We start from the raw sequence: 13,643 nt of genomic DNA on the forward strand, positions 1-13,643 counted from the left end.
AATCAATCTACTTTTTCATGATATTCTAATTTTATGACCAGCACCTGTATGCACAGTTTTAGTCTTCCCCCAAAACACATTTTGCATAGCAGCTAAATGGAAAATATCTTGTCTCGGTTGAACAATCAACCTGTTTAAATGTTTTCTGTGTCGTGGCTTGTTGCATTTGGATTGCTTCTAGTTTTTTTTCTTGCCACTGAGTTCTATGGCAGCAAGACTAATGGAAATCCTGTCAACAGATTCTCCTACCTGTGGATGAGTCTGTTTGCTCTTTGATAAACATCCAATTCTTTCTGAGCTCAGAATAGCAGGGAAGTTGCAGAGTATAAATTTAGAGAAAATGATTTTAATTAATTCTTAACTTGATGACTTTAGAAAAGACTTGATTTTATTCAGGGTAATCAGAGGAGGTGGAATAGCAATTAACACAATTTCCTAATTTTTATTGGTAAAAGCGTGAAATAAAGTTTGCCTTATTAATACATCTCTGATTAAAATAAAAATAAAAAGAATATTTGTACTAATACATAACATGAAAAACTAATATGGATATATATTGTCACCTTTACTAACCAAAGGAATTGCCGGTGAAGCAAGGTAAATAGTGCAGTGTTAGGTCTTCATAGTCACCACTGGAGATGGATAAATCAAGGAAAATCAAATGACAGACATCACCTAAATAACCTCAATTTGTCTGAAGAGGCTCGCATTACAGAGTGGTGGTTTGAAGTGCAGAAGACCAAGGTATTTGCCAGGCAGCAAGGGGTTTCACAAAATGCTATAATTGAGTAGCATTATGGGAAATGTCAGGTCAAGCTTGGAAAGGCATTATTTGTGCCCCCATGTAGGAAATGGAGAGGGCCTTTACCGTTAGTCTGAACAGGCTGCAGGGAGATTGCTTTGAGGTAAGGAAGCTTTTGCTGTTTATAGTCAATATCAATGATTTGGGCAGTGATACAAATATACATTTTTGGGACTATTTTATTTTTTATTTAGATGACAATCTGAACAGAAAGCAATTCTAGAAGGGTTTCTTAGTACATGTATTGCATGAAAGTAAAATGGCCCATGTATAATTAACTTTATTTGTGATCAAATCGAATGTTTCCTGTTAACAATGGGTTAATTATTATGCTATTATTATTATGCTATGATTATGCGCGTAAATCAATAAAACAGGAAATTATTGTTGTATTGTTCTGTGTATGTCCTATATCACAAAGCATTATATTTAGCCTTCTAGATATGAATTTAAAATGCTGATGAAGGTTCTCAGTCATCCAGGTCATAGTCATTCCGTAAAAATTCAAAAAAATATCCACTGGACTTGGTTTTCAAGATTTGAAGACGTTTCGCCACCTCTCCAGGAAGCTTTCTCAATTCAAATGTCTGGATCCGCAGTGAGTTTGAGTCTTATATAGACAAGGCCTTGTATCGCTTGGAAACATGCAATAGAAACCGATGAATGGGTCGTTAGTTCCATCGTTAGCCTGTAATATCTGAACCTGTCTATGATTCTAGGGGTCGGTCGTTAAAGGGGGGATTGTCATTAAGGGGGGAATTGTCTCCTGTAATACCTGAAACCTGTCTATGATTGTTAAGGGTTGGTCGTTAAGGAGGTATTGTTCACCGGCTGGAGCGGGTAAGTCCCTTGTTCCTCTGTGATGGGGTGGGGGGTTTGGTGATATCTGGAAGGGATCATGTCTATGATTGAATTGTATGTTTTTGGAAGCTGGAATCTCAGTCCACCACCTCTGTTTAAAGTTGGTTTTTCTCTCTTAACATAGATGGCTTCCTTCACGCCCCTCTCAAACCTTCACGCCCCTCGAAAATAGGTGGTTTGAGAGGGGCGTGAAGGAAGCCATCTATGTTAAGAGAGAAAAAACAACTTTAAACAGAGGTGGTGGACTGAGATTCCAGCTTCCAAAAACATACAATTCAATCATAGACATGATCCCTTCCAGATATCACCAAACCCCCCACCCCATCACAGAGGAACAAGGGACTTACCCGCTCCAGCCGGTGAACAATACCTCCTTAACGTCCAACCCTTAACAATCATAGACAGGTTTCAGGTATTACAGGAGACAATCCCCCCCTTAATGACAACCCCCCCTTTAACGACCGACCCCTAGAATCATAGACAGTTTCAGATATTACAGGCTAACGATGGAACTAACGACCCATTCATCGGTTTCTATTGCATGTTTCCAAGCGATACAAGGCGTTGTCTATATAAGACTCAAACTCACTGCGGATCCAGACATTTGAATTGAGAAAGCTTCCTGGAGAGGTGGCGAAACGTCTTCAAATCTTGAAAACCAAGTCCATTGGATATTTTTTGAATTTTTACGGAATTTAAAATGCTAATTAATGGCTAAACCCTCACGACAGTTGATGTATACATTTTTGCATGAAAATAATTCCTTGACTAAAAATTACTTTTCCATCACAGCACCGAGTTCTGGTAAGGATTGTGTTTTAAAAAAAAAAAGAAAAACTTTGTGTGAAATTCCTCTGCAAAATGTTTGTGTCATGATCTTGGCTATTCCAGTCTCTATTTAACCTGCCTGTTTCTATTCATCTGTACCAGATTATTCTCAAGCCAGTGGTGAGAATGTCCCAGCATTACCTTAGTGTTTCTGATTACCTGATCCTGACCTGTTCTGCTTCTCAACCGCTTAGCCTGCCTGTTCCTGTTTGATCTGTTTGCCTGACCTGCCTTCTGCCTGTTTGCTGAACTTGGACTTGCTTACTGACATATACGTGGATTTCCCTTTGGAACCTCTTCTGATTTCCTGGTTCTGAATCCTGAGCATGTCCATGGCACCGGCTTTGGTTTCGCCCTCCGGATCATCCTGCCTTCTTTTATCTGCTCGGATCTGATCTGCTGCTTTTTTTCCATCCTCTCGGGCTGCAGCGACTGGAACTCTCTGGACGGCGCCCTCTGCATCTTGTTGACAGCTGCCCGGCTGGAACCAAACTCGTTCTTTTGGCATGGACTAAACTATAATACCAGGTTAGTGACTCAACACATTCATAATCATCCTCCGTCAAATTAATGTGGTCACTAGCCTGTGTTTTCCTTCTGCAGAGGTTCCAGCCTTAGACGTCCTTACTGTTATTGCAGAGCCGCCATTTTTAAATAAACGCTTTTTGAATTATCTGACTGTCTGTTTGCCTTGAATACTGGCTCCCGTGTTCTGAGCCCTCACAGTTTGAGCTTTTGCATGCAGATACTTATAATATTAAACAAACAGAAGAAGTAAATGGTTTAATTTGGGAAACACCCTAACCATCTTTCAGTTAACTGTATCTTTATACTCTCTCTCTCTATGTAACTTATCAAACGTCAGCTGCTTAAAGTTTCTGATATTATTCAGGAATCGATACTTTAGAAGAAAATGCTAGTGATTTTTAATAAGTGAAAAAATTATTAAGTCTTAAGCTGACATGCAACTCTCCCTGTTTTTTTTTTTTTAAGAAATGCCAGCAAACACTCAATACTTTCAGGAACACTAATATGTGAAATGTTTTTCATAATTTAGCACAAAGCAAAACGGTGATTCTACAAAATTGGAAAAACCTGTTTAAGAAAGTGACAGCAGCTGCGTGGGGTGGAAGAGGGAGAAGGCAAGATAGGCTTTTGAGATTTAGAAATGCCTCAAACAGAGCAGCATATTGTGATAAACAGTTGCTACTTAAATTAATTAACTGCTTTAACTATTTGGTATCTAGTGGGGTGTTGGTTCTAAACCTAATTCAGGAGGGGTCTAGAGTTGGGCCAGCATTTTTGTAGTTTTTTTATTTTTATGCAGGCACAGAAACAAAAAGGGCACAGAATGAAATACTGGTCCATAGTTTACCATTTGATATATTAAGTGTTCTGTTGCTCAAAACAGACACTTATGGCTCTGAACTGAAAGAAGTAAACGAAAAATTTACCATGACATATAAAGTTTTGATTTGTTTTAACTGATTTTTTTTTATTAAAAATGTAAATATCTACTTAAAGTCAAAGCATTGCATGGTTACATGATCTCACATACATTTGTTGGTAAATGTTTCTTCTTGAGCTGACCACTTGATAATTAGTGTTTAAAGTAGGGTGACCGATTCAAACACTACCATTCATCCTGTCTGCTGAACTGCTGCTAGTTTTTCTCACATTCCTGGAAGATGTCTAGTGCTTCTTAAAATCATAGCCATAGAAATCAGTGGTCAGACTGCAACACACGTTTCAGCGCTGCACATTGCTAGGAAAAAAAAGTGTCTCGGACCATGGACCACAAAGGAAAAAAAAGGAAGATACCTGATGAGAACAGAGGATTCAAAGAAGAATGGACCAAATTATTTACTGTCATTATCAATGCAGAAGGATTGCCTGCATTTTTGCATTGTGATGAGAGGTTGTCAAAGAATAAAGACAGTAATTGATCCACAGATCAAACAGGTAGTGCTCTTATGCAGAGATGGGAAGTTTCTTCCATTATTTCCCACAAATCCTCAAAATAAAAGTAACACCAAGGAACGCTGATGTGGGAGGATGTGGGATTTCAGGGTTAGAGAGCACAGCTCTGATGGATGTCAGTTCCTGCTTGGTCCGTCATGACTCAATCAACTCCTCCTAACAGAAAAATATCCACCATAGAAAGATTCCTTTATTGTGTTTCTTTAATTTCATCAATGCAACAAAACCTTAACCGTTCAGTGAAGCAGCGTGTGGTGAACTCCACACGGTGAGAGCGTTCACTGCCCCTCCCTCACCTCATGACTCTGTGACATGTGCTCCAGGATAAACATTATTATATATTTAAGCCCATGTAGTCCTTTTTTATAGTTGGCCAATACACTTACAGCCCCTGTTGCCATACGAGGCTTTTACATTTTTGTGGCTCCAGACAGATTAGTTTTTTTTGTCCAATATGGCTCTTTGAGCAGTTTGGGTTACCGACACCTGGTCTATGACTATTGACAGAAGTTGACAAAATCCTTTTATTGTTTGCTTTTTGTTCTTCATCTCAAGACTAATTTGAAACGGTTTCCCCAACCTTCGCCAATGTGGAATCCACTATCCTGCATATCTTAGATATGATTTTATTGTGCAGGCCTTCTTCAAATGATTACATTAACCTCAATCATCTAACTCATCTTTTAAGCATTCCATTAAGTTCAGCCAAAGACTGTAAACAATCTAAATGATCTCTGCTTGGTCTAAATCAAGCAGGGAAGTGTACATTTACTGTAATACAAGGTTGAGAAACCACTAGATTGACTTTTTGGGTTCATCAAGACATACTTTACTGCAACTAAACCAGCATGACCAGCCGAAAATAAAAAGCATGTTTCATTCAACTTATGGTGGATACCTTGTTTTCCTCTGGCTTTGACTATTACTCACATAACGATACATAGATTTCAAGCATTCAGTCCCTAGATGAAATTGTTAGACTTGAATTAAGTTTATTAAAAACTCTTAGACATAAAGTAGGAGATGTCCAACTTAATTCTTATGCTTTTAGATTTAAAACACAAATCTAATGGCTGAATTACCCCCTTAGCATGTTATCAAGATCCCGAGAGGCCTGCTAATTACCTATTCATTTGAGTCAAGTATATTGAGCAGCTGAAACCAGCCCTTGCAGACTGACAATAGATGCTACTTTTTTAAGCCAATTAGGTTCTTAATTAGAAATCTGATAACTTTATGCTTAAACCTTAATAACCTACATGCTAAATGTTTATTGTGTGTCACACAATATAATTTTTAACAGTTTTTAAACAATTTAGTGTGAGAGAGACTTACCTGTAGAATTTTACACCGATCCGACTCACATTCATCTTCGCAGGGATGATACATGCCCAGGGTCACACAGTTCAGCAGGATCACCAACATGGACACTCGCTCGAACCATGTGGAAGGTAGGAGTTAAGGCAGCTAACACAGCAGATTGGCAACAGCAACCAGCAGTGACAACAAGCAGCAAACAAAGGATGCATTTCCTCCTGTGACCTCATTATCCTTGCATCACCTGACAAACAAATGCTTATCTCTTTAACTACATTTTACAATCAAAAACTGTTTTAAAGAGCAAAAGGAGCCCCCACCCTCCCAGATGGAGTCAAAAGATGTAGGAAAACCCACCTGTGGCTGACATTGGTCCCGTTCCGCACCGTCAGCACAGCATTTGTTAGGAAGGCGTGCTGGTAAATGTTCAAATTATTGTTGGGGGAACTGAGTAAGCAGTTTAAAACTGTGTGAGGTACAACAAAAGACAACATACAGCAGGTACAGTCTAAGAAACTGGGACAGAGTGAATGGGAGAATTAAGTTAGATGGGGATGATTTGTGCGGTCAATGTGGATCGGCACATTATAATTAGAGCAACACCAACAAATAATGTGACTGTCCAAAAGTGTGGCTAATGCCACACACACATAGCCACATGTCGTGAGCTGCATGCCTTAACCCAAACATTTATCCAATATATTATAGATTGCTGCTGAAGCTGCAGTCAGCACCCAGCCTGGATAACAAAGTTAGACAGGGAATACAGTTTGTCATCCTTGCATGTGTGTTTAACTGTGTGATGTGTGACCAAAAAAAAGCATTCTGCTCAGGAAGGTAAATGTTAGCACATTGGCTATGAGGAAAAACGATCTGCCAGTCCTTTACAGCATTAGCCACCACATGATCATTTGTCTCTCTAACCCACACGATAGCTGGGTCAGCTGGCCTTTCTTTGAATCTCCATTTTGGTGAAAGTCTAAATAAACCTACAGGCTCTACTGTACTGAGTTTATGAGGTAGAAAGAGTTATTTATTTATTTATATATATATACACTATATTGCCAAAAGTATTTGCTCACCCATCCAAATTATTGGAATCAGGTGTTCCAATCACTTCCATGGCCACAGGTGTATAAATTCAAGCACCTAGGCATGCAGACTGTTTTTACAAACATTTGTGAAAGAATGGGTCGCTCTCAGGAGCTCAGTGAATTCCAGCGTGGAACTGTGATAGGATGCCACCTGTGCAACAAATCCAGTCGTGAAATTTCCTCGCTCCTAAATATTCCACAGTCAACTGTCAGCTGTATTATAAGAAAATGGAAGTGTTTGGGAACGACAGCAACTCAGCCACGAAGTGGTAGGCCACGTAAACTGACGGAGCGGGGTCAGCGGATGCTGACGCGCATAGTGCGAAGAGGTCGCCAACTTTCTGCAGAGTCAATCACTACAGACCTCCAAACTTCATGTGGCCTTCAGATTAGCTCAAGAACAGTGCGCAGAGAGCTTCATGGAATGGGTTTCCATGGTCGAGCAGCTGCATCCAAGCCATACATCACCAAGTGCAATGCAAAGCGTCGGATGCGGTGGTGTAAAGCACGCCGCCACTGGACTCTAGAGCAGTGGAGACGCGTTCTCTGGAGTGACGAATCGCGCTTCTCCATCTGGCAATCTGATGGACGGGTCTGGGTTTGGCGGTTGCCAGGAGAACGGTACTTGTCTGACTGCATTGTGCCAAGTGTAAAGTTTGGTGGAGGGGGGATTATGGTGTGAGGTTGTTTTTCAGGAGCTGGGCTTGGCCCCTTAGTTCCAGTGAAAGGAACTCTGAATGCTTCAGCATACCAAGACATTTTGGACAATTCCATGCTCCCAACTTTGTGGGAACAGTTTGGAGCTGGCCCCTTCCTCTTCCAACATGACTGTGCACCAGTGCACAAAGCAAGGTCCATAAAGACATGGATGACAGAGTCTGGTGTGGATGAACTTGACTGGCCTGCACAGAGTCCTGACCTCAACCCGATAGAACACCTTTGGGATGAATTAGAGCGGAGACTGAGAGCCAGGCCTTCTCGTCCAACATCAGTGTGCGACCTCACAAATGCGCTTCTGGAAGAATGGTCAAAAATTCCCATAAACACACTCCTAAACCTTGTGGACAGCCTTCCCAGAAGAGTTGAAGCTGTTCTAGCTGCAAAGGGTGGACCGACGTCATATTGAACCCTATGGATTAGGAACGGGATGTCACTTAAGCTCATATGTGAGTCAAGGCAGGTGAGCAAATACTTTTGGCAATATAGTGTATATATATAGTCATATAATAATTGAAAAAGATATTCCAAGAGAAATGGAGAAAACATCACTCTCTTGGATAAAAGCACTATTGTATTGGCAACATAATGGTAATACATTGATACATAACTTTTAAAAAGCCTATAACATTTTTCAAAGTATCTAAACTGATTTGATGTTATCTACATCAATTCTTAAATATCTATATGTATCAAACATTAAATTAAACTTTTTTTTAAAAGGTTTGGGCAACTCTTCCCATTTAGCTATAAGCATGTTTGACATTTCAATGTATGATAGGTCAATTATACAACTAATTGCTCTTGGGAATGGTATGTACATGAATGGTTGCTAGTCTTAATCATGTCATATGATGAAGACATGTTCTGTACATCTCTTGCCCCAACTTGTGCAGATAAGTATCTATCCCACTACAACCAGCAAACCCAGCAAAGAATATGTTTTTATAATGATGATATAAGGGCGAGCCAGTTTCTACCTGTTACTTAGAGGTAAATTGACAAAGTTTAAGGGAAATGAATGAAGCACAACTTATGGGTTTTGCTTTGTTCTTTTGTTCTTCCCAGAGATTGAAAGGAAGGTCTTATAGAGAAAGAAATTGATGGATTTAGAATTGAAATGTAAAGGGAGCAAAAATGTTCATCAACTGACAAGTAACTAACTACTCTACTTACTATTCCACACACGTCAACTAGAGTTAGTTATCAATGGAATACATTTATGGACCGAACACACTACGTGAGCAACAGTGATGATGAGATCAATATAACCTTTTTTTTTCCTTTAAACCTAAAGCTATTCTTTTGAGACTTCAGTTTAACTATTATTAAAATTATTCATTGCCCCTTGCATTTTAACATGTTTTACCACATCACTACCTGGGATCATAATATTTTTTTTTAACTTTTAAACCATTTCATTTAACGATCATAGCTAGAACATCAACCATTTATTATTACTGGTTGCTGATAGTCAAACAATAAAAAAAAAACAGGAAAACATAACACAAAACTCGAGTAAACCTAAAAACCAGGGATGGGATATGTGGAGTCACCAGCTCATCTCTATGTCATCTATTGATTTTGTCCATCCAGTCAACCAGGTGAGTCCAATTTGCACAATTTAAATCAGAGTGCAGTTTGGATTCACCTTGCTCAGTGGCTGGGGAGAACAAATATAACATAGAAATAACCTGTTGACACCACATGTCCCACCTCTGCTAAAAACGGATGCCCATAGATATGTTAAAGCAAAACAACCTTAAAAAATATCCAAGACATCAGCCCCATGAAAACTGAGTTTGGACACCCCTCAATTAGACTAACATGCCAAGCACATACAGAACTAGTTTAAGTACTTCAGTTTAACTAAAACTGAGTCTGCTTCATGCAATCAGATCTTGTTACAGCAATACAAGCTACATATAAGCTACTTAGGGATAAGTTGTCATTCTGTTCAAACTGTAAACTGAGTTTATTGGTAAAAAAAAAAAAGATCTAATACCAGAAAAGCACCAACAAATATAAGATGATGTAGCAAAAAAATAAATATGAACAACCTGACTAATTTAATCAACATCTTCCTCTCTTGTCCTCATTTTCCTTCTCTTCCTTTTAAACTGCTGGTCTATAATTAAACAAAAGGATGGGGTGTTTCCAAGTGTGTTCTGTCTCAATATTAACACACACAAGCACACCTTTACGGTGTCAGCATGCCGACAAGCGGTAGCACCCCGAGGGATGGATTCAATTAGAGGGAAGATACACAGGGATATGCCCTGTCAAAATCAGAAAGCAAGATGGCTACACGCTCTGCTCCACAGACACACACTTTGGGAAACAACAAAATCAAACTAATCAGTACTTCAAAACACACCCTGTGTTCTGCTCTCTGGGGTTCTCCTCAACTCTGCTCTCTCTCATAGTTTTGCTTAGTTATGGTAATGCTTATGCAAATAAAGCACATACACAGAATTAAAACACTTTTTGTTTGATCCAGTGGAAACCAATGGTGTGTGTACATGCTGGCCATCTGATTTTGGTTTTGAAACTGGAAATAAATTGTTTCCTTATTTCCATATAAAATATTCAAAAAATATACAGTATATACTGTATAAAAAAATAAAAGAAGGATGTTTCTGTTTTGAAACCCCTAAATCGGGAGTCAAAAATGTTTACCTGTTATCTGTTTTTCTTTAATTCCAAAACAAAAAATAAAATATAAATCTAAATGTTCTGTCCCGATTCATCTCCTCTCCATGGTACAATACTAAAACATATCCATCAGTCACATCCATGGACACTGCCAATAAATCTCTCTCATTATTTTTGTTACTGTACATAAGACATTTCACCCGCCTTAAAATCAAAAGTCATAAATGTCAAGGACTCCCACACACCAGCTCACTTGTAAACAGTGCCATTACTAACAGGAAGTAACGCATGTGCCCCAAGCTTTTTATTTTAATACAATCTATGTGTGTATTGACCATGAAATTCATCAGAATGGGAATCGTAACTATAAATATAATAGTTCTGACAAAAATTTAGATCTTAATATTCACAAATCATGACAGAAAGACTACTTTAGTACAAAGATTGATGTTGAAGAAGGAATTGTAGGGGAATAGCCAAGGACCAGCCAAGGACCGATCAAGGAAAGTGGGGGAACTTTTGAATGGCTACTACTGTACTCGTATCAATCTGAAAAAGCCTCCTGTTGAAAAGGTTTCCAAAAGGGAGGGATATTCAGTGCAATGCTTCGAGCTGTTAGGATAGATCACAGAGTGGCACATGCCTCCCTGTCAAGCTTTTAGCCAATCACAGGAGCCGCAGTAACAGCTGTGACGTATTGCATTTTAATAATCATAACTAGCAGAGTTAAATGATAAATCATACCAAATCCGGTTAGGAGGAACGTGAGAATATCTTTCCCAACCCCAAGGATAAAATTTGTGTCCTTTCTCTCAGTTTTTAAAAAATGAATAAAGGGTATTCCAGCTAAAACCGGCGCAGCCATTCTTCTTTTGCTTCAGCCTTCTGCAGCTGGTTGGCGTGTTGACATCACTGCATTTGACCATTCCAAAAAAATTCTGTATTGCGGCTGATGCGTTTACTGGCTTCTGGCAAGATGTAATTTCACAAGTTTGTGTATTAACAAATGTCTCGACAATTCATCTTGCTTGCAAGGTGACCTGATTTTGTGTCTTCCAATATTTAACATAAAACAATGAGGACAACATCCCCTTTTGACCTCTGAAAGGGATGTGCAACTGTACCTAAAAACCATTAACTATGATAAGAAAAAAAACATTTGAATTTAAACTCATTAAACCATAAACCACTCATTCCCCACAGTTGGGGTTCTTTATGACTTAATGCACTGAAAGGTACACATGTTAGGATATAACATGCTACTCTTCCAACTGTTCTTGAAAATGTTGTTGATTTGATTGTGTAAAATTGGTTCTGACTGAATAAAGAGTGCATGGGCTAATTTAGGAAAATTCAAAGTTGCATGACCAAGAGTTGCAACAGCACAAGGTCTGTGTGTAGGGGCTGTGACGCGTTGGCCCATTCACACATGTGAAACTTGCACTTAGTTCCATACACTTAGCTCCATACACTTAAGTGTTGCATGTTGATTATTTATGATAAAAAGACAGTTGGGTGATTGAAAGCAATGAAAGTCACGAGTGTCAAGCTGTTTGATTAAACAGAGTTTCAAAGGACATTGCATAACAGTAATGAAGCATTGCCTCAAAAGAATGTCGGTCACTATTAATCAATATCTACATCACAATTTCCAGTAGTAATATCATGATAAGATTCAGTGCTTTCCTGATGTGAAATGCAGCTTTTCTGTGTTTAGAATGATCTTCCTGTTGAAAATGGTACCTTTACCTGCAAGCATTTTGCAGCCTCTAAAAGTAAACAAGGATGATGATATATTTAGTTCCAGTCTGTAAAACTAGGATCTTTTTTGTCATCAATGTCTATTTGTTGTGCAGATTTTAGATGCATCCCTGCTCCAACACAAGTAATTCAAATGACTAACGTACCTCTTCAGTATGCCAGAAGGTGTAGCAAAGGCCTGGTAATGAGTCGTTAATTTACCTAAATAGCATTCCCACTGCATGATGCTGCCAACAATGCATTTCATGCTGGGATGTTTTTTTGTTTTTTTTTCCTTATCTGGAATTTCTTCAATTTAGTTTCTTCAGTATTGTCTCTCTCAGTGACTGCTGGAAATATACAACACAAACAAAAGAAACTCTTATTTGCTTTAAGCATATGTAGAATACAACTTAATGCACTGAAAGGTACACTTTAAATAGCTCTTAAGTAATGTTTACAGAAATGCAGCTTAAGGTTTGACCCTAAACGCTTTGAAAAATAATTTTGGCTTTACATTCTAGGTCAGTATAATTATGTTTGTGCATAGGTGTATAAGAGGCATGCCTTTCAACTACTTCGAGATGCGAGGGTAACGGGTAGATTTTAAAATCCCCTCTCTTTCTTCCTGTTTTAGGTAAAGCTACATACTAACGCTTTTAGGACTGGTTCCATTGCTGTGAGCCCATAGACCATAACATGAAACACAAACACAAATCTTTACTTTCCGTAAAAGTTTAAAAAAACAATCCACTGGACTTGGTTTCCAAGGTTTGAAGACGTTTTTCCTCCTGTCCAAGAAGCTTTCTCATTTCAAATGTCTGGATTCGCAATAATCTTTACCCTTTTGCTACAATATTTAACAGCTGGCAGAAGGTGTAATTGCAAACTATTATTCTAATTTTTGAATATTGTACCAAATATCTTCTGAGACGTATCTGTTGACACGTAAATCATGCTGCCACGTTTTAGCCATATTCTCCTGGCAACCATTGTAAGAGTTATACACCTTTTTAAACTATTTGATTTTTTCTCTTTTAATGAAAAGTCAGGTCAGCAAGGAATAATCAGTGGATCATTATCTGTACCTAAAGCTAATATTTAATGATTGCTCATAAAATTAAGCATTAATCAGTAAAAAAAAGATTTAAGTAATAATTTCCGTTGCAATCACTGAGTCTGGGACAGCCATTTTTTCCAAAATATAGCAACACCTCACTGCTGATATCTTCCAGAGTGAGGTCACAGTGCGGTAAGGCTAGCGCCATTCTCCTCGCTTTACAAGCAAAACTAATGGGAACTACTAGACAAATCTGCAATCAACAATTATTTAAGATTTCCAGAGGACTTCACCATTGAAATTTACGAGAGCTATAGTTAAACTGAAAATGCCCACGTGCATGGCAGCTGGAAGTTGTAATACAACGGGTAAAAAAAAAAAAAAAAAAAAGTTCTTACACCTTTCTGGTTCATGATCCTTCATGGACAGGTTCTTCGTTGGATTGCCAACTTGAACATTTCGAAGATTGTTTTCAAGATGACAGATAATAGCGCGTTGTGACAAACACCAGATACAGCACTGGGACTTGCTCAACAGCCGATACCGCACCATGACGTCACAAACCGGTTGATGGAAGTAGTTATCTTTG

The 13,643-nt window shown here is 38.6% G+C and overlaps 1 protein-coding gene across 15 annotated transcripts in view; it reads right to left on the minus strand.

Annotated features, from left to right (window-relative positions):
- cacna1g (calcium channel, voltage-dependent, T type, alpha 1G subunit) overlaps window positions 1-13,643 on the minus strand; it is a 384,250-nt gene that overhangs the window by 228,220 nt on the left and 142,387 nt on the right. For all 15 annotated transcript variants that reach the window (XM_038280073.1, XM_038280083.1, XM_038280085.1 and 12 more), the window contains one exon: window positions 5,807-5,915. In XM_038280073.1, coding sequence (XP_038136001.1) covers window positions 5,807-5,915 — 109 coding nt within the window. The remainder of the gene's footprint in view (window positions 1-5,806; window positions 5,916-13,643) is intronic.

The sequence above is a fragment of the Cyprinodon tularosa genome, unplaced genomic scaffold (assembly GCF_016077235.1).
Source record: "Cyprinodon tularosa strain WSP-4 unplaced genomic scaffold, ASM1607723v1 ctg156, whole genome shotgun sequence".
Lineage (NCBI taxonomy): Eukaryota > Metazoa > Chordata > Actinopteri > Cyprinodontiformes > Cyprinodontidae > Cyprinodon > Cyprinodon tularosa.